Here is a 25464-nt window from a genome sequence, read left to right on the forward strand (position 1 = left end):
TAAACCCTCCCCTAGCCCAGGCGAGGCTCTGGCTCCGGCTCTAGACTTTTTTCCCTGGAGGGATGGAGCTAATTAACCGAGAGGGTTTAATTAATCAATTAGCGTGGCCTCCAGACCCCTCCACTTAGCTGTGGCAGTAGCAGATATTTATAAACAGGAGCTGCCAGACCCTTCTCTGTCTGGCTGGAACCAAGGGGGAAAGCAGGCAGTCGCGGTGGGCATAGAGACAGTGAGAACAGGGGCTGCAGGGGCCGGAGACCCAGCCAGTGGTGCAGAGGTGCTCACTTCCACCTCCTGGGCACCACCAAAGGCCTGAGCAGGTGCAGGATCAGCAAAACCTGGACACGTGAGGCTACACAGTGAGGCGTGTACTCCAGGTACACCTCCATGGGCACAGGTCATGCAGGCCTGACATCCAGAGCTGGGCAGATTTCTAGAAGCACCCCAGACAATGGCCAGAAGGGCTGGTGATGTGCAGCTGGAGCCAGGACCCTGGCTAGCAAGGCCTCCGGGGGATGGGGCTGCATAGAAGGCCATGGGAGCTAAGGGGAGGCACCAGAACCCCAGCTAGGGGAAGAGGCTGGGAAGGCTTTCTGGAGGAGGAGGCATTTGAGCCAAGCTCAGGAAAAGAGTAGAGAGAGGTAGCTAATTGAAAGGCGGGGGTAGATGATGCAGAGTATTCCAGGGAAAAGGAAATAGCATATGCAAAGGCCCAGAGGCAGGAACAGCAGGAGGTTCTTCACCACAAGATATCCCCTTCTTTGGGAAGCCTCCCAGACAGCCTTACTGGTTAGAATTGGTGTCCCCGAGTCTCTGCCCCTCCAGCCCTCACACTCCAGGACAGCCCTGACTCAACACTCCTTCCCATGCCTCTTGAGCAGTCGCCAGCTCTCCTCCTCTGCCTTCCCTGCCTGGTCCTGAGGAGCCCACACGTGCACCCCACTCCCTTCGGAAAGGGAGCTATAGACTCCCTCCTCTGAGATGCTGCTTTCCTGGGGTTGGCACAGGCAGAGGGGGGGGGGGGGGATCAAAAGATCAAAGCTGTCCCTTACCTGGCAGGCCTGAGTTAGCTGAGAGGAGGGACTCCCGACCCCAGAGCAGCACCTTTCAGGCTTCGTTGCTCTGTCTTGGCTTCCTCCTCTGTTCATCAGGGATAATCCACCACCTCCCTCTGAGGGCTGCTGGGAGCATCAGTTGAGTTTATCATGAAGAGCTGGCAAGGCACCCTGGCCCAGAGCAAGGGCCACGTACATGTGTTGTTATTAATACTCTTCCTGCATTTAGAGCTGCCAGAGGACCAAATACTCAACAGAACTCCCAGACAGGGCAACCATGAGGGACGGCTGGAGCTGCTGAGCCAGGCGGAGGCTCCAGCTGAGGAAAGGCTCAGCCCCCGTGCTTTGCTGGGCCCCTGCTGGGTGCCTGGCACCATCGACACACGGCTTCTCCAAAGCAGCTACAATAATAGCCAAAACGTAAAAGATAAATGATCCTGCTTTCCTTTTGGAAACCAATTGGAAAAATGGAGCACAGGTGTTTGCCCCGGAAATGCCACTTCTGGGCACGGGGCCCAGAGAAAGAACCTGAAATGCAGAAAACACTCCACTCAGAGTCCTGGGCCAGAGGTCCTGATGGGATAATGAAGAACAGAGACAACCTGAGTGCCCAGCGACCAGGGAGGGGCGGTGGTGTCCAGCCTCTCTCTTTCCCAGGGGCAGGGGAGAGGGCTGTAGGGGCCTGGCTCCGGGGACGTCAGGGACAGTGTGATCCAGGCCTTTGTTCCTGCCATGCCCCAACCTGGGCCACCGTCCCAAGCCCCCATGCTATGCTCTGTGGAGAGAAAAGAAGCGGCTCCAGCCAGCGAGGTCTCGAGCACACGTGAATGGGGGACCAGAGGCAGGCTTACATAGGTGAGGTGCTGTGGATGGGCAGGACATGGGAATGCAGGGGGCTGGTGAGGAGGGTCTTTGGACAAGCAATGTAGGAAAACAAGCTGAACAAAGCAATAGACTGAGAGGGAGGGGACTGAGCTCAAGGACCTTTCTGAAAACCCCAGGAAGACACCTAGAACCCCTGAACAAACCACCCCCAGGCAGGGCTGGAGCAGGGAGGGGCAGTTCTGGAGCCCTCTTGCTTGGCAGAACTCTAAATTTCTCAGGTCCTCAGAGCCAGGGGACACTGTGGGGGAGTCCCCTGTGCAGGTAGATGGAAGGAGAAAGTGTTCTCAAGGGGCTGCAGCAAAAGAATTTCCTGGAGCAGAGAGGGGCCCAGCCTGACCCACCCCTCCCCAGGCAGGCACCCTGCCCAAGGCCCCCTAGCCCTGAACTCCAGCCTTCTTCTTTCAGGCTGTGTACCGGCTCCTAGGCTACTCTGGATGTCCAGGCCTTGGGACAGAAGAGAAGGTCTGAGCCATAATCCCTAAGTCACAAGTCCTAGGGCTGGGTCCCTCAGAGTCGTTATTCTCATTTCTCACCTGTACAAATAGGGAACCTGAAGACGGATGGGGAGGAGACCTTTCCAAGGTCACACAGCCATCAGCGATAGCTGGCCCTGGGAGGTGGCCCTCTGGGGGTGGTCACAGTCAAATTGGCATCATCATGACTCACATTCCCAAGGTCTCACTGGGAAGAAGACCCTACCTCCTGCTTTCTTCTCTTAGACCCACAATTCTTTTTTTTTTTTTTTAAGATTTTATTTTTAAGTAACCTCTATGCCCGACATGGGGCTTGAACCCCCAACCCAGAGATCAAAATTTGCATGCTCCACTGACTGAGCCAGGCACCCTAAGACCCACACTTCTTATTTCCACTGTACAGAAGAGAAAACCAAGGCTCTGAGAGGGGCCACAAGGGCTGTGCTGTGCCGGGAAAGTCTTTAGTATGAGGGAGGACCTTCGTGAGCCCTGCCACTCTCTGGCTATTCAATGTGTGGGCACACATTGAAGGGGTGGAGCAGGTGAGTGGGAACACAGACTCCAGTGGCCAGGGTTCATCATGGACCCACGCATGTCCTGGCTAAGACCCATCCTTCTATGTGGTGTGGTGTCTGCCATTCAGGCCATGGATGTGGAGTCAGACAAGCTGGGATGCTCTGTCCACACCATGGGTCTTGCCTCCCATGAGGTCCAAACACTGCTAGTCCTGCACGTATATCATCCACAGTGGTCCAGTCCCCCGAACCACCCCCTCCCCCCCGCACCCTGAATGACCAGCTCAGCCTCCTCATTGTCCCCTCTCCAACATGCTTGCCCCTCAGGCTGTTCTCCACTTAGCAGTCAGGGGATCTTTCTAGGGACCACCAGACCCTGTGAGCACTAGACTTAAAGCTCTTTAGGGGCTCCCCTCTCCCCCAGACCACACCAGGTTCCTCCCTGGCCCATCCATCTCTGGAGAAGGGGCTGCAGCCTCTCCTTTGCCTGTAGCAGGGGTGGAAGGGCCCTGGGGCCTGAGGAGGTGTGGGTATGGAGGGGACAGATGGAGGTCCTACAGATGCACAGAAGCTACAGGATATATGATGACCCTGGAGGTGTGTGATGGAAGGGGGTTGGCTGCTTGAGCAAAGGATGTTCTGGCAGGCACTGAAGTCCCACGTCGCCTGTGGGCGTTAATCTGACCCAGCCAGAGACAATGGGGCTGAGGCCTCATTTTACCTCTGGAGGGTTGCTAATGATGGTCTTTAATGGCCATGCCTGGGAATGGATGACCTCACCCCTGCCGCTCCCTAATGAGAGGAGGCTAGAGTCAGAGGCAGGCGGCTCCTGCATCACTTGGGACCTGCTTGGGCTTGTCCTGTCTGAGAAATGAGGGGGCCGTGTGTGTGTGTGTGTGTGCGCATGTGCCCATGCATATGTGTTTGGTCCTTCACAGGGCCGGAGAGAGAAGGCTCCCAGCCTCACTGGGAAGGCAGGACCTGGAGGAAAAGACTCAGGACAGCAATGTGAGGAAGCCTGGCTTCTACCATGACTCACTCTATGACCCCATCTAAGCCTTGCTTTTCCTATCTGCATGGGGTTGGGGGCAGTGGGATGATTCTGAATCCTCCCAAGGGTCTCAGGTCTGCTGGGTATCAGGAGAGACTGATGGGACCAATCTGAGGAGATCTTTGGGAGGAAGTGAGAGGGCTGTGCTCAGGTGGGGTCCCAAATGAGCAGGGGAGATATGTCAGAGATCAGGACTCAGACATCCCACCCCTGCGACCCAGGTTCCTGGGGTGCTCAGAGTTCAGCATACTAGTTAGCATGCTCCCTCCAGGGACACCTGGCTCCCACATCAGGCTTTCCGGCTTTGATTAAGGGTTTTGGTGTAGGTGCTGGTGTTCCCAGCCGCATCCAGACAGATGGACATGGAGCGCAGCCCCCATGCAGACTGGGCGTCAAGGGGCAGGCCTGAGTGTGCCAGGTGGCAGCGGCAGCAGGAGGGGAGGAGGCATGTTCCCGCATGGGTTCACTGCTTGCCTCCATACTGCCCTGTTCTTGAGGGGTGACTAGGTTTGTACCCTGGGGATAGGCCCTTTGTGGGCAGTCCTCCTCCTGAGGGCTGCCTGCCCCTCCCCCAGGCTCAGAGGAGGACCACCTCAGGGAAATGTTCATCTCTTGTCTGACGTCCTGCAGGGGAACTGCTTCATAGTGCCGCAAGTTCTTTCTCATGTCCGGCCTTAGTCACTCCTGCTGTTGCACCTGATTCATTTTTCAGAGGACAAACTGAGGGCCCCATTATCCTGCCACCCAGCCTGACATCACCAAACTTCCCTCAGGCATGTTCCCACTCCTGGGATAGCCCAGCCCGCACAGGAAATGGCTGCTGGATGAATGTGTCAGTGAGTGAGTGGCTCAGATCTTCCTCCCATGAGAAGGCTAGGAAGTGGCCAAGAAGTGGATGGGGGAGTTCCTGGGCCTGGGCTGAGATGGAGACAGAAACAGGAATCCAAAGGGAGGCAAAGAGGGGTCAGGAGGAGAGATGGGACTGAGGGCACAGAGACAAATGGCCTGGGACAGACAGGGCCCATGGGGGTATAGCACAGCAGAAATAGGGTAGAATAAGAGGAGCTCAGAGTGGACCATGAGATAGATCAGGGGACCATGAGGTGGGAACCTGGGAGCCCGGGTGGAGACAGCCGTCCAGAGTAAGCATGGTCTAGCCCGAAGTCACAGAGTGAGGACCCAGAGTCCCAGCCACCCGGTCATGACCTGGCCCTCTGTCCTCACCAGAGGGAAGCAGAAGGGAGCCACAGCCAGGCATGGTGCTGAGGTGTCAACTTCCTCAGCTGAGGACACGGAGGGTCAGAGAGGACACCTGGCCTGAGGTTGCACAGGACGGAAAGCCCCCTGGTCCTCCATTTGAGGAGCTGGCTCAGGAGGCAACGCTGCTCCCACCCCCCATCCTGTGCTTGGGCACACTGGCACTGCCAGGCACTTACTCGGCCTGTCGAGGGCCCAGCCCCCAGCCCGGCACCCGCGGGCTTCCCCAGCCCCAGCCAAGGGCAGCAAGAGGGAACAAAGGCCCAGTCTCTGCCTGCTCAGCCCCCACCCCCTTGCCTGCCCCTGGCACAGACGGACCAGGGTCCCGAGGGAGCCCAAGTGCAAAAGCAGCACCCACCCCTTTGCCAAGGCTGCGAGACTCCCCTTCCCCCCTCCACAGGCCTGCTGGCTGCACAAGTGTTCCCCCATTTGAAAGATGGGAAACCTGAGTGACACGGGTAAGGAGCTGGTAGCCATACATCTGGCACTAGAACCTAGGTCCTTTTGCTTGAAGAACCTACCTTCTACCGCTCATCATATGCCTGAAGGTGTGACTGCATTCTGGTTGAACCTAACTCATGGGCAGAGATGAAAAAAGCAGAGCCTCCTGGACAGCCCAACTGGGAGTCTTTAGAAAGAGTACCTGGGGCCAGCCCAGTGTTGGTCATAGTGGAAGTGATAAAGCCAGATGACAGGCAGAGATGAGGAAATGGAGTTAGCACCTAGTGCCCGACAGGGCTCACTCAATTCTGCCAGAGGCAAAGGAAACATAAAGGAGCCCCCCATTCCCCATCTGTAACATGGATCTATGTTGCCCACTGAGGGCTTCACACCCCCAGGCCACGGCCACCATCCTTCTCCAGGCCCCTTCCCTCTTTCTTGCTCTGTGCTCCCAACCAGGTCCTGGGTTTTGTTGTTTTGTTTTTCAGGTCCTGTTTTTGAGCCCCCAGTGGGGGGGCCTACCTGGCGGGTGGATGCTCCCTTGAAGAATCCAGGCATGGCCGATTCCTCCCTGTAGGTCCAGGCCCAGACCAGGAAATGGAACGTAACATGTTCATTGTGTCCCAAACACCAGAAAAGCACTGAGTATCTGAGTGTGATTGGCTTGATTTTTATAGATGGAAACTGAGGCTACCCAGCTCCTGAGGAGCGAAGCAGTGCTGACCCATCACCAGGCAGGTTTTACATCCCACTGGCTTCCCAGGGACTGTGGGGTGGGGGTCAGGAGGATGAGAAGGTAATACTAGCATAGCCTCCATTCCATGCACGAGAGCAGCAAGAGAAGGGTCAGGGACCTAGGGCCCAGTCAAATCTGAGTATCGCGAATCTGGGTGATGCCCGAGTGGACAGCCCTGAGCAATTCAGGGTGGGCAGAGGTTCAGCTGTGTGACCTTGGTCTACAAAACCTGTCCAAGCTTCCATCTTCTGTCAACCAATCAGCAAAATCCCAGAGAAAGCCCTGAGGTCCCTGCCTGCAGTGCCTGAAGGCTGGGCAAATGCCACACCTCCGCTCCTCCCCCAAGGCCTGGCCACTCCTCCCAGTGAGGGCCTTAGGGGACTTCACACAGAGCAGGTGCTGGGATGCAGGTCACAGCCACTCTCCTTGCCACCCCCCAGCCTGGGCCCAGGCCCTTATTGGACAACACAACTTGTTTTAAAGAAAAAATAATATTTATTTGCAATATAAACAAAGTCCCGTTGCTGGTTCGGGATATATATATGTATGTGTGTGTGTATATATATGTAGGGTCACAAATTTTCCTTCATAAGATCATAAAGCAAAACTGGCCACCCTCTTGGCATACTCTCATTTACACAAATCTGATGCATCTTTCTGGGTTTTTCTTTTTAAAAGTAAAAAAGAGAAAGAACCATGTACAGCATGGAAGCTTTTTGTCAATTTCTCGACTGTGGCAAGATTTTAATCCGCTGCCTTAAAGAATCCCTGAAAACCGCCCCGTGAGGTAAGATGCAGTGGGGCAGAGTTTCCATGGCCTCACTCACATGCCAAGTGCCGGCTTGCTCAGGGACCCCAGCCTGACTACTCACCTCTCCCCGGGCCCCTGCAGTCCTGACACCTGGAGGGATTGAGGCTGGAGAAGGAACAAAACTGGAGAGGATAACGGAATCCGTGGCTTTGTTCTGTGGATCCTAGGAGGGGCGTGGACAGAGCCCCACACCCCGTTCACTTGTCCATCTCGCCCCTTCCGCCCCTGCCCTGGGATTGAAACGGGTGCGAGTTTCCTGGTAGTAGAAGGCATGGGCAAGATGAGTGCAGGGCAAGCTTCCACGGGACAAGGGGGCTGGGAGTAGAGCTGGACCAAAGCAACAGCCAGAGTGAGGGACAGAAACTAGGAGGTAGGGCTGGGCCTCCACCACCGAAGCTTCCCCCGCCAGCCACTGGGCCTCCACTCTCAGTCACAAACAAACAGGGAGAGAGAGACAGAAGTAGTGGGTACGTATAGGAAGGGCCCGGGGCCCAGACCCTCCTACGGGCTGAGCCCAGAGGGCTAATGCTACTGCTTGGCAGTCCCCCACGACCCCACCTCCAGCAGGGCAGCGGCAGGGCCTCCCATCTCCTGCCTCAGGGGGTCTGCAGGGGCTGCTGGAGGGCAGAGAATGCAGAGGCCACCCAGGGAAGCCCACCTATTACGCCTTGCAGAGGTCATCACGGGCAAGTGCAGTGCCAAGGGGGCTGGGCCGAGGGGTGTGCATGACTGGGGGTGGGGGGGGTCTGACACTAAGAGAGCAGCAAGCCACCCCTTCAAGAAGGACCTGCTGCAGAAACGGAGGCTTCACACATGTGCAAAACGCATTTGGTCAAGATCAACACGGGGTTTGTCTTTTCCATTAAAAACAAAAACAAAAACCAATAATTGCTTTTTGAAATAGGAAGAAAAACAAAACTGAGAACATTTCTCTCTCTCTCTCTCTCTCTCTCTCTCTCTCTCTCAGGATCAAGGAAGGGATGAAATACTGGTTTATACAATCCACTGTTGTATGTAGCCTGAAAATAACACTTTTCATTAAAAAAGAAAAATCAAGAAGAGCTTGAACACTCGCCGTGCTCCAGGGAGCTTGGATTTACCTGCCAAAAGTAAAAAGTAAACTCAGGTCCGTGGATGTGTCTTTAAAAAATAGCCAAACCGGCTGGGCCATTGGCTGATGGAGTGTCCTGGGACAAGGATGAGGCCCTGCTGGACTCCCAGGGCCATGTGTCTCAGAGCTCAGGGCCTCTCCACAAAGTCCTGCAGAGAGAGGCCTTGCTGTGGTTTCCGCCCTCCCCAGGGCAGCGAGGGAAGCTCAGCCACCCACCAGCCTGGGCCTCTGGGCACAGGCCATGTCCGATGATGTCTGGGTTCCGGCCGGACACAGCAGGAGTGGGCAGCTCACCTGGCCCAAGGGGGGTCGGGAGGGGCCGGCCCCACCCACCTGTGCCCCAGCCTCACGTGGACTCAAGGGTGTTGAGTGGGAACAGGTTGTGGTTGGTCGGCGTGGAGAAGTAGAGCTGCTCGCTGGGGGTGTGGTTGTCGCATGGGCTGCTTAGCCCCAGCGTCCGCTCGAAGTCCAGCAGCTGCCCCATAAAGTTGAAGTTGGGCGAGATGTTGGACTTTTTCCTCTTGACAAAGTCGTAGGCGTCATTGAGTGACAGGTTCATCTTCTGCATCAGGTAAGCCACGGTGACGGTCACCGAGCGGCTGATCCCTGCTAGGCAGTGCACCAGGACACCACACTTCTTGGAGCGGGCCTCGTCTGAAACACACAAGCATGGGTCAGGGAGGCTCCTCCTCCAGGGAGTCAGAGGTGGAGCAGAGGCACAGAGGGTGGCACGGCCACTAGCTGGTGCTGCCTGACTCTTGAGGGACCTGGTGAAGTCCCACATGAGCAGGACAGCAACTTGGCATGGAGGTCAAGAGCATGACTGACTGTGGCGTTAGCTTTAAGTCACTGGACATCCCTGTGCCTCGGTTTCCTCACCTATAAAATGGGTCCCCTTGTTCTCAATGCTCTTGTAAGGACCTGAGCCAAGAGGGGGCTCCACAAACACCAGCACCAGTGACGGCTGTGGTCATGGCTAGTCCCGCTGCTGCTACAGCTGAGTGCGCAGACTGTGCTGAGGGTGTCACCCGTGTCCTCTCAGGCCATCTGCACCACGGTTAGCAAGTTCATTTTATAAAGGAGGACGCAGACGCAAAGACAAAGTGACAAGCCCAAGGCCACACAGAGGCTCCTCCTAATGCACAGCACATGCCGTCAGCCCGTGACCTGGTGGTGGGGGCTGAGCTTGCTCTCCTGGTGCAGCTCCCATGGGTACCCCTTGAGAGTCTCCTGGGAAACAGGCCCGAAGGAAGCCCTCAAAAGGGAATCGGGGCCTGGCCCTACACTCAGCTCTGCCCCAGCCCCAGGGCCCGGGAGGAAGCTTAGCCTCCCAGGGCCCGGGAGGAAGGCTGCACTTGAGGCTTCACAAGTGAGGTTTGCTTAAGCGCAGCCCACCCACCTCACTTACTCGACTTCCCCCAGCAGGCCCATGCATCAGTAACATCTCCCACCACAGCCAGCCAGCTTCCGCCAATCCACCCAGCTTCCCCTGGTGCCGCTCTCAGACTCCTCCGCTTGACCTACAGTAGGAGCTCAATAAATATTGGTCAAGCCACTGAACAACTCAGTCCTGTCATCCCTCCACCCCTGGGCCTAGGGTAGCTGACTCTCTCTGTGCCAAGGATGTAGACTAACAAGAGGCAGCTCTCTGGGGCCCTCAAGGTCCCCACCTCTGATTCTGAGACCACTGGGAGCCAGGCACAAAGGTGGTGCTTAATCAGTGCACTCGCACAAGATGACACGCAGGTTCACAAGCTGTTCTGCTTCTGATGCTCACTCCCTCTGGCCTGGCAGAGCTTCCCCTCCTCACCCCATAAGGGTACCCAAGGCTAAGTATGCAATAGGTACATAATCCAGATTCAGGGACTGACTAGGGGCAAGACTAGCAGGGCAAGAGATAGATATTGTGGCTTTGTGCAGAGTCCTGTGGTCTGACCTTGAGACTTCGGGCTAAAGGGGTGGTGGAGATGAGCTTCCAGTGGTGACACACCAGGATATGGGGAACGCCTGGCCCCCAAACCCACTCCTGGGTGATCCAAAGTGAAACTGCTTCCGCTGGCTTTATTTTTAGCACTCTCAGGGTGTGGCTGAACAGTGTGGGGGCTGGGGCTTGATCCTGTCCCACTGAGTCCTAGGGGATGCTTGGGCCTCTATTCCTTCACTTGTGTCCCTCCACCCCTACACCCCCAGATGCAGAGGGGCCTTCAAGAAGGACAAAGACACCCATGACCCAGGCTCAGCCCCTGGAGTCTGTCCGGGGTCCCCTTTTCCCCTCCCCTTTCTCAGTGAGGGAGAGTGAATGCTCAGGCAGCATACACACACCTCTCCTCCGCCGCCGGCAGCGTTCTCCTGGGCAGAGCTGGGAAGCTCTCCCATCGCCAGGTCACAGCCCCTCCCCCAGGCCTCAGCTTCCTTCCTTCCTCCCAGCCAGGCACCTAGTTTTGGTTCCCAGTAAGCGGATGAGGCGGGGAAGCCTCCCACTTCCTGTTATTAAAGCTAGCCCAGCCCAGCTGACAGCAAAACGCCCTCCACTGGACAGGGCTGCCGGCAGGAGAGGACTGTCCAGGCCACCTCCCCTCTACCATTGGAGGCTGGGGAGAAACACGGGGTCACCAGGCTCAGAGAACCAAGGGTTTACGTACACCCTGATCTTATATCTCTTCCCCACACCCTGGGAAGAGCCAGGGCCGGGAAGATGGCCTGTAGTCTAACGGCCTCCAGCTGGCCATGGAGGAAGCAGGATGGGGAGGTCAAAGATAAGGCAACTTGTGGAGCTTGAGTCAGCTGGGGATGTAGGGGGCTGAGGGCTCTAAGCCAAACAGCAGAATTGCAGAATGCTCTAGGGGAGGGCCCCTACACTCCAAGCAAGCCCCATAGGTTGCCGGAAGCATCTGGTGCCCCACCAAGTCACTCTGGGTCACCAGATTCCAAAAGCTGCCTATTTGGGGTAGGCCTCTGGCTTCAGGGCCACCCTTCAGCCCCTCGGGTACAAAATAAAGCCCAAAGCCCAAAGAGGGACCGTGACAGCCCCCTCCTGGAGAGACATGTGTGCTGAGGCGTGATGCAGAGCAAGCAAGACTCGTGGGAGGTCTGAGAGCTGTGATGTTTCAGCTAGATGAGCCCCAAACAGCAGAACCAGAAAAACACAAGCTGGACAGTAAAGTCCATGGGGTGCCAACAGTTGCAGGGAGCCCAGGATTCAGGGGACTAAGGGCCTCGGTGACTCACAGCAGGCATGGGTTCAACCATGGGCATATGTTGGCACATGCAGGGCACACACAGGCCTCGACAGGCCCAGAGGTACCCAGTCAGGCGCGGGTGACACCCAAGTCCCGTACACACCTCGACGCACCTGCCCATCCACCCTGCCCAGAGCCCAGCGACACCTACCAATGAAGCTGATGGCCTCAGGGAAGAACTGGGAGAGGTTCTGGCTCCAGTGGTCAGAGATGGGGATCTGCTTGTAGGTGAACTCGCCACCGTGCTCAAAGGCATTGGGCAGGTTAGGCGTGACGTTGAGGATATACTTGATGCCGTACTTGCCGAGCACGTCCAGGTTAGTGGAGTCCTTGGCGCAGCCGAGGTAGAGGTAGGGCAGGATCTGGACGGGGAAGGCTGGTTGGCTGGATGGCACAGGGCTGCCGTCCGACTCAGTGGCACTGCTGGGCAACTCTCGGTCTGACTCTCCGTCTGAGCAGTCAGAGCTGATCCGCAGGCCCCCCAGGCCCAGCACTGAGGTGGGTGGTGAGCCACTTGGTGAGGACGAGCTGTCCACGTTGGTCTCACAATGCTCTGAATACTCTGTCTGGAACTTGTTGAAACCACCTGTGGCCAGGGTGAGAGGCCCTGGGTGAGAGACTGCCCATGCCACTAGACCAATGGGCTGCACAAGACCAACGATGGCCAGAGCTGCCCATGTCAAGCACCATAACCCAACAGCCAACGTGGGCCAGGCAAAGTTTGTTACACATGTACCTTCTCCTGTGTTCTCTAGATCTATCCTACGATCCACTGGACAGAATGGGAAACTGAGGCCCCAGGAGGTGAAGTAACATGCCAGAGCTCCATTCCCTTACCCATAAGGCTTCACAGCCCTGGCCATACCACCAGCTTTAGGGCACTTAAGGCCAGGCCCCAGCTCATTCATCTTCCACAGCTCCCATGCATACCTGGCACCCATGGGTGCTCAATAACTGCTAAGTGGTAAAGGAGAGCCGACAACCCAATCTCGGGCTAGCACCTGTGGGTTTGCAAGCCCTTCTTATAGATGAGACTGCAGGGGCTGGTGCTGTGTCTAGGTCAGTTAGAGGCACAGAGGGCCTGGGCCTCCGGACTGGGAGTCCAGTACCTGCTCCTCACCACAACAGTTAGGAAGGGCAATGTTAAAGTGTTGGTTGCCCCTTTCCCCCCACAGTGGCAAGTTCATAAAAAGGGTCCCAAACTCCCCCTCTCTCCCTTAAAACACAAGACCCCCAGCCTTGGAAACACAGAGGGAGAGAGCTGCTGGGGCATTACAGAGAGAAGAAATGGGGAGCGTCTTGCAACTAGGCATGGGCCCTGCGCCCGAGGGTGCTGCAGGCCTCCCCTCCCCGCCTGCCCGCCTGCTGCCAGCAAGAGGCCATTTTGGAATGTTAATTGGAAACACCGGCTGCAGCCACTCGCCCCCCAGCTGCCTCCCCCTTCCACAAGCTCTAGGGCAGGAGGCTGGGGATTTAGGGGTCCTAGAAAGCCAGGGAAAGGGACACTGGTTATAGGCCTGCCCCAAGTGCCCCAAGAGGCTGTGTCTCCAAGTAGTGAGACCAATGCTGAGATGCCCAGGGTACCCCAACCCAAACGGTCCCTATACCTTGAGGGCATGCATAATGCTGCCAAAGACTCCCCTAGCCTGACCCAGGTCTTCCAGGGACACGCATTCTAGACTGGAGGAGCTGGATCTGGGTGCCCGGTCGCTTTTCGGGTCCCAGGAGGAGGCATCTCCCTCCTCTGAGGGGCTCATCTGGGCGCTGCCATGGCCCCAACGACAGGGGGAGGGGGAAAAAAAAAAAAAAAAAAAAAAAGGAAATCTCAGGCCAGGAAAAGTTTGTTCGGCCCACTCGAATCGTGCCGAGAAGGGGGCACAGAGGCGACCCCATGCTAGCCTAAACGCTCACTGCGGAGGCCGAGCTCCCGGTAGCGGCGGACGCGGGCCGGGGGCGACGTGGCGCCGGCCGGGCAGGCGGAGCGCAAGGAGAGAAAGTAGCCTCCGGCGGGGGCGTCAGGGAGCCGCGGGAGAGCCCCATTCCTGGACAGGGGTCTCAGTGCTGCCCTCACCTTGGAGGTAGTAGGCCTGGCAGCCGTCGTCGCGAAGCTTTTGCAGGAGCAGGCCAAGCACCGAGGCAGGAGCGCCGGGCTCTGGCTGCCACTCGGCCGTGGCCTCGTCGTAGAGCAGCACGGTGGCCGCCTTGCAGCGCGTGGCGAAGCGCTCCTTGTCGGCGTGGTTGGGGATGATGGAGCGGATGGGCAGGTTGCCCTTGCGCAGGCGGCGCAGCATGAGGCCCGGGATGGCCAGGTTGATGGCCGTCTCGATGTGCGACGACTCGAAGAGCTCATGCGGCCGGCAGTCGAGCAGCAGCAGGGACGCGCCGCCGCGCGCCTCCAGCTCCTCCTGCAGCCACTCGGCGCTCTTGCAGGGCATGGCTCCCGCACCCGTCGCAGCTCCCGCGCCGGTGCTAGCGCCGGACCCGGACCCCGCACCGGGATCCGACCCCGCCCCGGTGTCCCCAGCTGCCGACGCCCCCGAGGCCGACATGTGCGCCCGCGCCGGGGGGCCGCGGAGCTGGTTTTTCATGGGGAGCGCGGGCGGCCCGGGGCAGGGGCCGGGCAGCCCTGCCCTGGGACGGCGCCCCGGCCGCGCGGGCCCCAGCCGCGTCTCCGGGCGCCCGCCTCCCGCCGAGCTGCGCGCCCGCCGCCCCGGCCTCCCGGCCTCCGTCCCGCCCGGCCCTCCGCGCGCCCCGCGGCCTGACAGCCCCAATTAAACCGCGGCTCTGGCGGCCGCGCGCCGAGGCGTCCTCCGGGGGGCGGGGCTGCAGGGCCGGCGCCGGGGCTTAAAGGCGCAGCGCCTCCGCCGCCCCTCCTCACGGAGTACGGGGGCGCGCTGGCTGCCCCGTGAGTCCTGAGACCTGCGCCTGCCCGGGCCCTCTCCCTGCCTCAGCCCGGAACCGGCTGTGATTTGCCTGGACTGCCCGGCCAAGACCTTTCCCTCTAAGCCCGCGCACCCAGGTCTTCCGAGTCCTACCTTGAAGGGCTGCCCTAGGGTCTTCCTGCGCCTAGCATCCCCTCCCCCACTTTCACTGAAGCAGAGTCTCCCCAGAGATGGGGCGGGGGGTGGGGGCCGTCACGCTGAGCCAACCTCCCCTCCTTCTATCAACCCCATTTATTCATTTTCTCAGCGAGTTCATTCAACAACTGGAAATTGAACGCCTACTACGCGCCAGGCACTGTGCTTAGGAGGTCACCGTTTCAGGCAACTGCCTAGTCACTATGATGGCCACAGGCTCTGAGACCTGAAAGGCGGTCCCATCCCAGCAGGCCTGATGGGGAAATCAGCAACTAGGGGACGGGTGGAGTAGGAGGACCCAGGGCCGTGCCACACTCCACGGGCAAGAGTGGTGAAATCCTGGAAAGGACCGGCCCTGGGAAGAAAGAGCGAGCCCTTTAAGAAAGCTTTACAAGCGGGGAGGTGACAGGCGCCGAGTGAAGCGCCACGTGACTTTTTCACAGGGGCGGGTGGGAGGGGGAGCTCTCCTTTATCATCAGGTCTCCCTCTCCAACCTCCTTCCCAATGTACCAATCAACTTTCGAGGTAGGCGGGAGTGCGTCGCGCAGATGGCCAATCGAGACCGAAGGAGGTGGTTGGGGAGTGAGGCGGAGGCTCGTCACCAGTTCCACCCAGTGCGGAGAAGTGGGCGGAGTCTCCGCGAGCGCCGTGTATCGGCTCGCAGGAGGGCGGGGCGGAGGAGGTGAATGGAGCCGCAGGTAGCGCTGGAACAAAGCGGCTCCACTCGAGCCGCGCGCGTGCGCAGGGACTGCCGCGCTTTTCCTACCGAGCCAGTGTCATCTGCCCGGGGAGGGAATTAGCGGCTAGGCCCTGCTGTCCGCCCGATCCGTTTTCTGCAGGCGGAGTGTCCTAACTTCCTTGCGGTTTAACCCTCCTACTCTGCCTGAGTCTGGTCGGCAAACAGCCACTAGCTTCTACCTACCCCTAGCTGGAGGGAGTCGGGGTCAGAGGCGGGGCCGGAGGTGCTTGAGATTTGCCGAAGGGAGGGCTTCTGGAACCCGGAGGATTTGAGCTTTCCTCTGACAGGAAGGCAAGAAGAGGGGCGGCGCTGGAGCAGTCCCCACTTCCCCCAGTCTTCCATGTGGAGGTTGAAGGGTTTCCAGAGCCACAGGGCTGTGTCTCAAAGGAGCAGGGGTCTCTCCCACAGTCACACTCAGAAACTCCAGAGCATTGCAGCCAGAGATGGTCTTACCACCCGGGATTCCATGACCAGAGAGGTGAAAGGAGAATCGTGTCTCTGGCTTCTGCCCAGGGTTGTCGGGGCGGAGGGGGGGGGGGGGGGGGGAGGAGGTGGGTTGCAGGGAGAACCTACTTCCTTGGAGTCCTAGGACCTGTAGAAAAGCTTCCAGGGTCTGAGAAGCCCAGATCCAGACTCTGCCCTGTCACTTGATGATATGTTGTGACTGACGATAGTTCTCACCCCTGGGCCTCAGTTTTCCAGATTATGGGAGAGTGCTGGTTTGGCAAGAGCCCAGCAAGCCCATCACAGATCTGTCCAGCTGTGAGGGTACTTCTCTGCGGTAGGGCCCTTGGCTGGCTGTCCAGGTGTTGGTTGTCAGGGATGGAGGCAGCAAGTGAGAAAGAAGCTTGAGCAGACCCACACTGGAGGGGACCTGCTGGCTGGTGAATCATTCCTCAGCGGGCTTGTTGAGGGCTTACTGGAGCTTCAGGTACAGCAGTGCCCAAGGAGAAAATTGGTCACTGCTCTCACTAGTGGGGGCACAACTGAAATGGGGACCTCCAATGTGTCCCCACAGTCCCTGTCCCCCCCATGGAGGAGAAAGAACCTCCCTGGACAGAGGAAAGGAGGCCCTGCCACCCCTCCCATTAGCTTGTGATGGCTCCCTTGTCTCCCCCTCAGGACTCTTCCAGGAGGCATGCACACGCTAGAGGAGAGACCCGTGAGGATGTGTGGAAATGGAGAAACTCTCCAGGAGGTGGAGGCGTCCTCCAGCAGGGATGTAAGAAGAGGCAGCGTTCAGATGACTACAGGATGAGGGGGGCACTGACAAGAGGGTGACATTAGAAGCAAAGGAGTGGAAGAGAATTAGTATGGCAGCATGAGCTGCCAGCAAGGTTGTGGGCTCCCATCACTCAGCTTGGAGGAGTAGCCCAAAGCCTTGGTTCCTGAGTGGAAGCCCTGCCTCCAGTCTTGAACAGCTAATAAAGTGGATCATAGCAGGGATGCCCTGGATGTATGTGTATATGTGTGCAGGCGTGTGCAAGGGGGAACACAGAACCCTCTGACTTACAGAGCATAGCAGGAACTTGCCCTTGTTCAGACAGCAAGAGACCAGAACCACCTCTGTCCAGGGCCTTGCCCTTTAACAGTGAGCCGCCCTCAAGAATTCTGGGAAAGGGTACCTGGAAGAGGGAGCCTGGTGCCCTGGGCAAGGTCTTGTGATCAAAGACATTCCTCCTCTTCAGGAATGTGGCCTTTCCTGCCCTTCAGGGTTCAGGCCCTCCCTGCAGCCCCCAGGAGAGGTGCCCCACCTCCCCTCTTCCCCCTCACCAGGGTCTCCCTGAGGGCCAGTGTGAGGGCCCTCAGAACAGGTCTGGGTCCCTGGAGGTGAGCTGGTCTCAGGAGAGGAACTGCAGGTAGGGTATGTTTGAGCTCTCTGAAGGCTGTCCCTTCTCCCACACACCTCCAGGCCTTTGCACACACTACTCCCTCGGCCTGGACATTTTTTGACCTCACCCTTTGCCTGCCTTCTAGAAGATCCCAGTTCAGGTGTCACCCTCAGAGAGGTCTCCTCTGATCCTCCAGGCTAGAATTACCCACCTTGCTCTGTGCCCCTGGGACCCCTGCCCCCATCTTTGCTCTGGAATCTATCACTGCCACTGTTCAACACCCCCACCAGACTTTCTCCCTTTGGACACCCAATGGCATGTCTACCTCCCCTCAAGCCCGTTCTTCCTCCTGCCATCTGTTTCATCCCTGTTCCCCTCAGGTGCCAGGCCTGAACCCATGAGGCGTGTTTGGAGCTACCTTCCCTGTCTGCACATAATCCATCCCCAGAAGCACAGTGAAGGGGCGTTCCCAGCAGGGCAAGTCTCGGCTATGACAGTGGGATGTTTGATGTGAATTGAGCAGATATGAACTGATATGCCCCCCCTCCCCCACCACACACACATCTACATGGTTGGTAACCCAGGAACTATGTCACCAAGAATAATTTAAGCATCTTGGAAGCAAACTTTCCCCTTTCCACTGGTGCCCATGGACTTCTTAGATAGGCCAACATTTTTTTTTAAAGTTCATTTATTTATTTTGAGAGAGCATGAGAGAGAGAGAGAGAGTTGGGGGGGAATCTCAAGCAGACTCCACATTGTCAGCACAGAGCCCAATGTGGGGCTTGAACCCACGAACTGGGACATCATGGGCCAATATGGTTTTGAATAGCATATGCCAGAGTGAAAGGAACAAGGCGGGGGGGGGGGGGGCGGTCAGTTCCTTGCCCTCCTAGCCTAAGAAGGCTAGTGCAAATTTAGGGTGAGCTCCTGCTTACTTCCAGGAGGGCAGTTGGCAATAAGGATGGATTTCACATCCCACCATGAGATCTGAGAAGGGGCTGGGGAGAGGGCCGGGTACTCCAGGCCAACTGTGCCTGAGACCCAGACTGAGGGTCACTCTGCTTGTCCCTGAACTTGGGACAGCTTCTTCTCCATCCCTTGGTGGGGTGCCTGTGTGAGTTGCAGTCAGAACGGGTAATGTCTAAGCTGGGCCAGAAGGGAATTGTGGAAGGCCCTGGCAACTCCCTTGCCCTGGACAGAACTCTTGCTGTGCAGTCCTGTGCTTGTACGTGTACATACACGCATGCAAGGACACACACTAAATGCTGTATCATATGCTCACAGGCATAGATATGTATGTGTGCAGAAATATACAATACACATGGACACACACAGACCCTGCACGTCTGGGCACTTGCCACTCTTGTTGGAGGTAGCCAGGAAGGGTTCTTACAGGCTGGGGGAATCCGCGTTCCCCTCCCCCAGACCTCCAGTCACCTGGACTCACCCTGTCCTATTGGCTATTGCTAGGATCTCTTGTGGTGACAAGTTCTGAATCGAACCACGTTCTGCCGCTGCCTTCCTTCCAGTGGGGAACTGCCAGGCCTTGGGTGATGGCAGTGCAGCATGGGGAAGCTATGGCCCAGACAGGCGGCGCTAGTGTTAGGGAGCCACGTGCCTGTTCATCCCCCACCCCCCCTGCCCTGCCCAGGTGTGTGGGCCAGAGGGGTGGGAGGACAGGGCCCTGGGGAGCAGGTGGGAGAGGGTTACACCCAGGATAAGCAGAGAACAAGACCCAGCAGGATGAAACTCTCCAAGGCTGCCTGGAGAAGGCAAAGGGGAAGAAGTAAGGAGAGCCAGCTCCCCACCATTCATGCTCAGACGTTTCGGGGCACCTGCTCTGGGCCAGGGAGTGTGCAGGGAAGGCAACTGGGACCTGAGAGGGGAGCTAGGCCAAAGTAATTCCTCCCTCTCCCAGCTCCCCACCCAGCAGTGGCAGAGCAGGCCCTCAGCCGACCTCCCTCCCCAAGTGGATCCCCGTGGCTTACTTGAGAGTGTGCTTCTCTCAGTTGCATACCCAGCCCACCGGGGTCAGCCTGAGGAGGGAGACTACAGGACACAAACACAGGGCTTTGCCATGCTTTGTCCCTGGCAGGCATTACTAGTCAATCACAGCACTTTCTCCTGCTGAGCCACTCTCTGGCCTCAAAACCCTTCCAAGCAGGCATGACCAGCTGACTGATTGTGGTAGACAAGGGAGATAAAACCTATTTGCTAAGGCTTCGATTCACAGCCAGACCAGCAATGGCCTCTCTGTCCCCAGCCCCAGCTCACTTCACCCTGACCTTCTCCTGCTCCCTACTCTGTGCCCAGACACAGCACCTCTGCTTCCACACACTTCCTCATTCCATACTCCCACCCTCTGAAATCATCTCCAGCTTCTGAGGGGCCTCAGCCTCAGGAAGACTGCCTTGCCTGATCTCAGCAGAGTCTGCTCCTTCTCCTGGTCCTTCCTGGGCAGTCCATACTTTCTGCCCTCTCCCCACTTAAGGGCAGTTCAGCTCATGGGGATCTGTGGTAGAGCAGGTCCAGTCATGGAGCCTCACCTGTGACTTCACCTATGTGAGCTCTCCTTTCATCACTGGAGTCCCACTGTGGTCACCCAGAGTCCTAGGGCCCAACCAGGCCTTCCTCATGGCCCGGCCCTCCCTCCATTCCAAGCTCTCCCCAGCATTAGGGCCCCCTTAAGGGAGATGGGGGTCTCCCGGGCTGCTCTCTGCTCAGGGCTGATTTGGGACTGATGTCAAGCAGGCCTGGTTTTTGTCCTAGCACAAAGGCCACACCCTGTGCTGCCCTCATCCTATGGCAGCTTTCACATCCTCAGCCCTGCATGCACCGAGATTCTCCAATGAGGAGACCAGGGCTTGTCTGTTCCACAGGTGGGGAAGCTGAGGCCTAGGAAGGGAAATGTCTTGCCCAAGGGCCTGGCTGCAGGCCCAGCCAGTTACTCACTTACCCATTGGACCTGGGGTGAGTCATGGTGGCCCAGGTGATGGGAAGGAAACACATAAACATGGGCAAGTGGGAAGGGCAACCTTGGAGACGCGGGGAGGGGGTTAGTGCCTGCCTGGGACTCCCAGCTATGAGCTCCCACACACAGCCCCTGTGGGCTTACTGGGAAGGTGCACACCTGACGGTCTCACATCCTGTTCCCTTCTGGCTCTGTGTCCAGGCTTTGCATCACCTCTGGAAAGGCTGTCAATGCATTTGACAGATGGGGACACTGAGGCCCATGGTAACCAATCAAGCTGTGGCAGGGGGCTGGGCCCCAGACTAAACCCAGAGCTCCTTTCCCCCAGGTGAGGGGCTCCCTGCTGGCTCTTATTGCAGCTCCAGGACCCTGTAGGAGGAGACCCAAGCATAGTCCACAGGGAGGCTTTGCTCTACTTGCTCTTCCCCATTTCTGGGGTGGCAGGGGGCCAACACAGGCAGGGTGGGGGACAGACAGGAGGCATGTACAGCTATTCGCCCCATAACAAGAGGGGGCTATATCTTGCACGTAGCTTATGTGCTATCAAACGCTCTTTCTGCTTCCATGGCATACTTGGGTAATCCATCCCATGACCCAGTTTCAGAATCTGCCTTCCCAGGCTCTCCTACTTCTCCCTGGCCCATCTTCCCAGCCTCCTTCCCAGCCCCTGCTCCATTCCCTACACGGCAGCCAGAGGGATCTTTTGAGAATGTGAATCAGACTTGGCCTTTTCTGCTGTAAAGCTTCCCATTGTCCTGGCAGAGTCCCAGCTCCTCTCTGTGGCCAGTGTGGCCCTTGATGATGTGACTCTGCCCCTCTCTCCACCTCCCTGCCTCTTCTCAGGGCTCAAGGTTCTCTGACTGCCCCCACTCTCCCAGCCCAGCCCTGTCCCTATGTTGTCCTCCTGCTCTGTGTTTAGGGCCTTTGCACTCACTGGTCCCTATGCTGGAAACCTCTTCCCCCAGTTTTTGCCTTTAAATACCTTCTTATCCTTCTCCCCAAACCCACTTATCCTCCAGAGTCAGAGTGGACATCTAGGAAGTGGCTGAGCCAGCATTGGAACCCCCCTCTCCTTCTAGACTTTGTGTTGTCAGTCCCGAGCCGATGGTCCTATGATTTAAAATGCCTTTGGTTCTCCCCGCACACTGGTTGGTTCTGGAAGCCTCTCACTTCCATTTCCCACTTGCACCTCAGCCTGTCCTGCATGACTGCCCACAGTCACTCCATGAGATCACCTGGAGCCAGAAGAGGCTCTTTGCCATGAAGGGATGGATTCCTGCTCTCAACTTGCCTAGCAGGACCTCGTCCCCAACCTCAGGCTATAGGCCTCAATTTTGCTGTTTCAGAGAGGGCTCTCCTACCCTGCCATCCAGGTGCAGCTTACCCTTCCTCCAAAGACTGAGCCAAAACTTCTACCTCTTGGTGGACTCAGAGGTCCCAAGCCTGAGTTCCAATCCTGCATAGAGCTACCCTGGAGGAGGGGCTGGGCTGGGGGCTAGACTCAGCTGGGAGGCCCATCCACTGACACTGAGGTCATCCCTAGCGGGCCAGAAGCTGCTGGGCCTGCTTTCCTGAGTGCTCAGAAGAAGGCAGAGGAGAGAGAGAAAGAGTCCAGATAAGCCCAGGTGACCCAGTTCCCTGCCCCAAAGCCACAGTTCCCCCTCCCAGAGTCATTACTCTGAGCTGATTCCCCCTCCCTCTTGTGACATTTGGGGCTTATGGGCAGCACCTCATGATCCCACCTAGGCTCTGAGGGATGGAAGCCAGGGCTTTGGGAGTAGGAGTCCTTAACAACCTGCCCATCCGGTCACCATATTGCCCTTGACCTCTTGCTCCAGGCTTCTGATCCTTCCGAGGCCACCTCTGCCAGGAAGGGCCTGGAGTCCCAGGGCCTGAGCAGGGGTGGGAGGCCAGAGGGATCTTGGACAGAGGTTCCCAGTCAGAGCAAAATCAGGAAGCAGTGATGGAGTCAGGAGCGTGTGTGTGTGTGTGTGTGTGTGTGTGTGTGTGTGTCCAGGTCCTGTCTTTGCTGAACCGGCCTATGGTTTTTTGATTGGGAGAGCCAGCAGTGGCAGGCTCCTGACAGTAAAGCCAGTCCAACCTTTGAGGCTGGGAGGGTGGAGAGGCTGGGAATTCCCAGGGTATCTGAGCAGGGCGGAAGTGCCAGGGGCCTGGGCTGGGTCTGCTTCTTCGGGTGGGCCAAGGGGTGGAGACTGCTAGGTCTCTCTGTAGCTGCCAGGCCTAATTGCCTCATTAGTATCTGCCTGCCGCCCAGGCCTGTCTGGTTCCCTCCCCAACGGCCCAAACAGCCCTGTTTTTCAGGAATCCCTCCTACAAGGCACTGGTGACAGTGACAGTGACCACATGATCATGACGAGGCTGGGGAAATGGCCTGGGCCAGGCATGAATTTGCTGTGTTGAGGCCTCAGTGTCCAGCCCCATCCCAGGTTTCATGCCCTGTGCTGTCCCACATGGGCTCAGCTGTCAAGCTGCCTGCCGGGAGCTGGATATGCTGTGTTCCCAGGCACACGGGGACCAGTAGCAGCACCAGAAAACAGTCTAGAGGACTCCCTTCCTGGTCTGTTCCTACCCACCCCTACTCCTGCCACAGGGGCATGTGCCCCAAGACCTGGGAGAATCCATCCCTGCAAAGACTAGGGTCTCCTGGGAGAGAGGAGTCTAAGGGACTCTGACTCTTAGGGCCCCGAGCAGGAGCCAAGATGAGTATACCATGTGTGTTGGGACAGGGCAGGAGTGAGAGGAGGGTGGTGGGTGGAGATTGGGGGACCCGACCAAGAGACCTGGTTCTAATCCTGATTCTACCACAGGCCTCCCTTCTCTGGGCCTCAGTTTCCTCCTCTATAAACTGGGGGTGCAGTATGCCAGGCAAACTGCTCTGAGGCAGGAGGAAGCCCACCATTGAAGGGCCCAGCCGAGGGCTGAGCACGTGTCCCCTGAGTCAACCCTCTTGTGCCTGGACGGTCGGGACAGGGCCCTGGGGGCAGGTGATGACCCCCAAGGGAAGGCCTCCGGGAGCAGAGGGATGGGAAGGGGGCTTGTAGCAGCTGTGCCAGGGAACGTGAGCAAGATGGGCTCTGAGCAGAGAGGCCGGCCCCGACAGGGAGGTTAAACAGAGACTGAGGAGACAGAGCATCTCTTCTGAACCTGGAGCTGTTGGCTGCCCTGTCCTGAGGCTGATGTCGTGGTGGGGGCGGTGGCATGGACGCTCCCAACACCTGGGGCCTGCCTGTGCAGGTCCCTTCCCGTAGGGCAAGGCCCTACCCGCCAGCCTTCTGCCTTTGACTCTGTGGCCACGCCTGCCCACCCACCTGGCTGCCCTCCCATAATGAAGGGTAGGGAGGGAATCAGAGTCATCAGGACCCCAACATGGCTCAAACATGGTCCTACCTCCAAGCCTTGGCCATGCCAGCCCCCTGCTGCCTTCTGTTCACCCTTCCTTAGCTGTCACCCCCATTCAGTTCCCACCTTTTGCTCAGACCCAGCAGACAACAGCCCCTGCTCTGAACCCAGAGAGACTTTCCCATCATGGGGCTTCGACCTATACCTCCTGCCTCCTCAAGGGCTTTTCCTGTAGCACTGTCCAAAATGGGATCCATGGAATACTGGGCTGGCCCGGCACACCTCGATAAAAGAAGTTAAGTGGTCAAACGTCTGGAAAACACTATGAGCTCTGTGGCCCAAGCTGCATAGCATTGGAGTGTTAAATGCTCTGACAAGTCCTGCAAGGATTGAGCTGGATTTATTTTGTTCATCAAGCGTTTCCCAAACTCTGGCAACCACAGCATGAGTTTCCTGCATAACCTCCACTATCAGCTCATGGGACTGTGCCCTCAGCATGTCCTTCGGGGGAGAAAGTGGCCTTATGTTGCCCAGTGGCTGTTCACACCACATTCTCTTCCCTGGACTGTGCTTCCCATCTTCAGGGTCATCAAGGTGATCACTCAGAACCCCATACCCTTCTTCTGGCCTGCTGTAGGGCCCTGCGGTCTGCTTTCTGCCAGCAGGTCCAGCCACCCCTGTGGGATCAGAAGCTAGTCTGGTGGGAAGGTGAGGGTGATAAATGGATGCTGGGCAACAGGCTGGAGAGGAAGAAGATGAGCCAGACACTCAGCCATGTTTCTCCCAACCGGCAGCTGCCAGCTCTTGGCCCTGACTGGCTCCGGTGGCCTCTAGCTCGAGGCTGCACAGGGCTGGGTGGGGTGGATAGAGGGGCTGTGCTGTCTCGGCTTGGGAGCTGCGGACGGGCTCCCCTCCCCAAGCCCAGGCCAGAGTTGGGTTACGAGCCCTGAGGGTCTCCTAATGAGTTCCACATGCAAGTGGATGCCTCGGAGAGGAAACGGGCAGGGGCTGGGGCAGGGGAGAGGGGCCTGAGGATTGGAAACATGTGTGGAGGAGGAGAAGGAGGATGGGGAGGACGACAGAGAGGTGGGGGAGAAGGAAGGGGAGCAGCAAGAGGAGGAGACTTTATTCTCAGAAGTCCTGGTGACTACCTCTCACAAGGTTGACTGCCAGGCCCCCAAGTCTCTGTCAGAGGCCCCCAGGCCACCAGTCTGCTGGGAGAGTGGTCAGAGGGACCTCAGAGGGCCTACTCCTCTTTACTTCAGGTGGAAAAAGCCCCAACCTCCTGGCCCTGCTTGGTGGGGGTTCTGAGCCATTAGGGGCAGGATAGAACCCGCTGGGTGGGAGGGGCCATGGGGGCATAAGGAAGCCCCTCCAGTGCCAGCCAGCCTGGCCAGCAGCAAAATACTCCTCCAGATCCAGCCCGGCTTCCCCTACTCCACTGGAGAGCCCTGGGTGCAGCAAGGCCACTGACTCGTCAACCCTGACTCCCACCTTTGCCCCTCTTGGCTAGTGGGTGGGCAGGGAGGCCTGGCATGTGGGTTGGCTGCCCTACCACCCCTCCCACTCATGTGGGCACCTGGACTGGCCTGGTAGCTGGAAACCTCATTAGGAAAAACAAAGGCTGTGCAGCAGCCATGTTGACATGTGGGGTGGGGGTGTCTGGTGAGAGAGACCCACAGTGGGTAAGGAGCAGAGTCTCAGGACCTTGTGGGGTACAACAGATCTCCCCCACCTCCCAGGAGTACCGGTTGAGCCCCAGGTTTCCAGCCAGCTGACCAAGGTGGAGCCTGGAGTGGGCCTTATAACCAGCTGGCCAGCCTGCAGGACTCTGATGCCAGGAGCCCAGCCCTTCAGCCCCTACCTCCAGCCCCCTCCCCAAGCCATGGACTGGAGCCCAGCAAGGAC

At 57.9% G+C, this 25464-nt stretch overlaps 1 protein-coding gene across 1 annotated transcript; it reads right to left on the reverse strand.

The window, feature by feature from the left end:
* Positions 1 to 6885: 6885 nt before the first annotated feature.
* On the reverse strand, positions 6886 to 14346 carry DUSP7 (dual specificity phosphatase 7). Its single transcript, XM_019417061.2, has 3 exons — positions 13646 to 14346; positions 11726 to 12160; positions 6886 to 8989 (listed from the first exon to the last, which is right to left on the reverse strand). Exons 1-3 carry the CDS (start codon positions 14160 to 14162, stop codon positions 8682 to 8684), a joined length of 1260 nt encoding a protein of 419 aa, XP_019272606.1. The 5' UTR covers positions 14163 to 14346; the 3' UTR covers positions 6886 to 8681.
* Positions 14347 to 25464: the final 11118 nt, after the last annotated feature.

This window comes from Panthera pardus, unplaced genomic scaffold (genome assembly GCF_024362965.1).
Source record: "Panthera pardus isolate Hobbes unplaced genomic scaffold, ASM2436296v1 HiC_scaffold_8, whole genome shotgun sequence".
NCBI lineage: Eukaryota > Metazoa > Chordata > Mammalia > Carnivora > Felidae > Panthera > Panthera pardus.

What these genes read in the sequence shown, in the direction of transcription:
- DUSP7 (XM_019417061.2), bottom strand. Translation starts at nt 14,162, where the DNA reads ATGAAAAACCAGCTCCGCGGCCCCCCGGCGCGGGCGCACATGTCGGCC. An exon ending in CCAGGCCTACTACCTCCAAG is followed by an intron (nt 12,161 to 13,645) that starts GTGAGGGCAGCA and finishes CCCTGGCCACAG; the next exon opens with GTGGTTTCAACAAGTTCCAG. An exon ending in TGAGGCCATCAGCTTCATTG is followed by an intron (nt 8,990 to 11,725) that starts GTAGGTGTCGCT and finishes TGTGTGTTTCAG; the next exon opens with ACGAGGCCCGCTCCAAGAAG.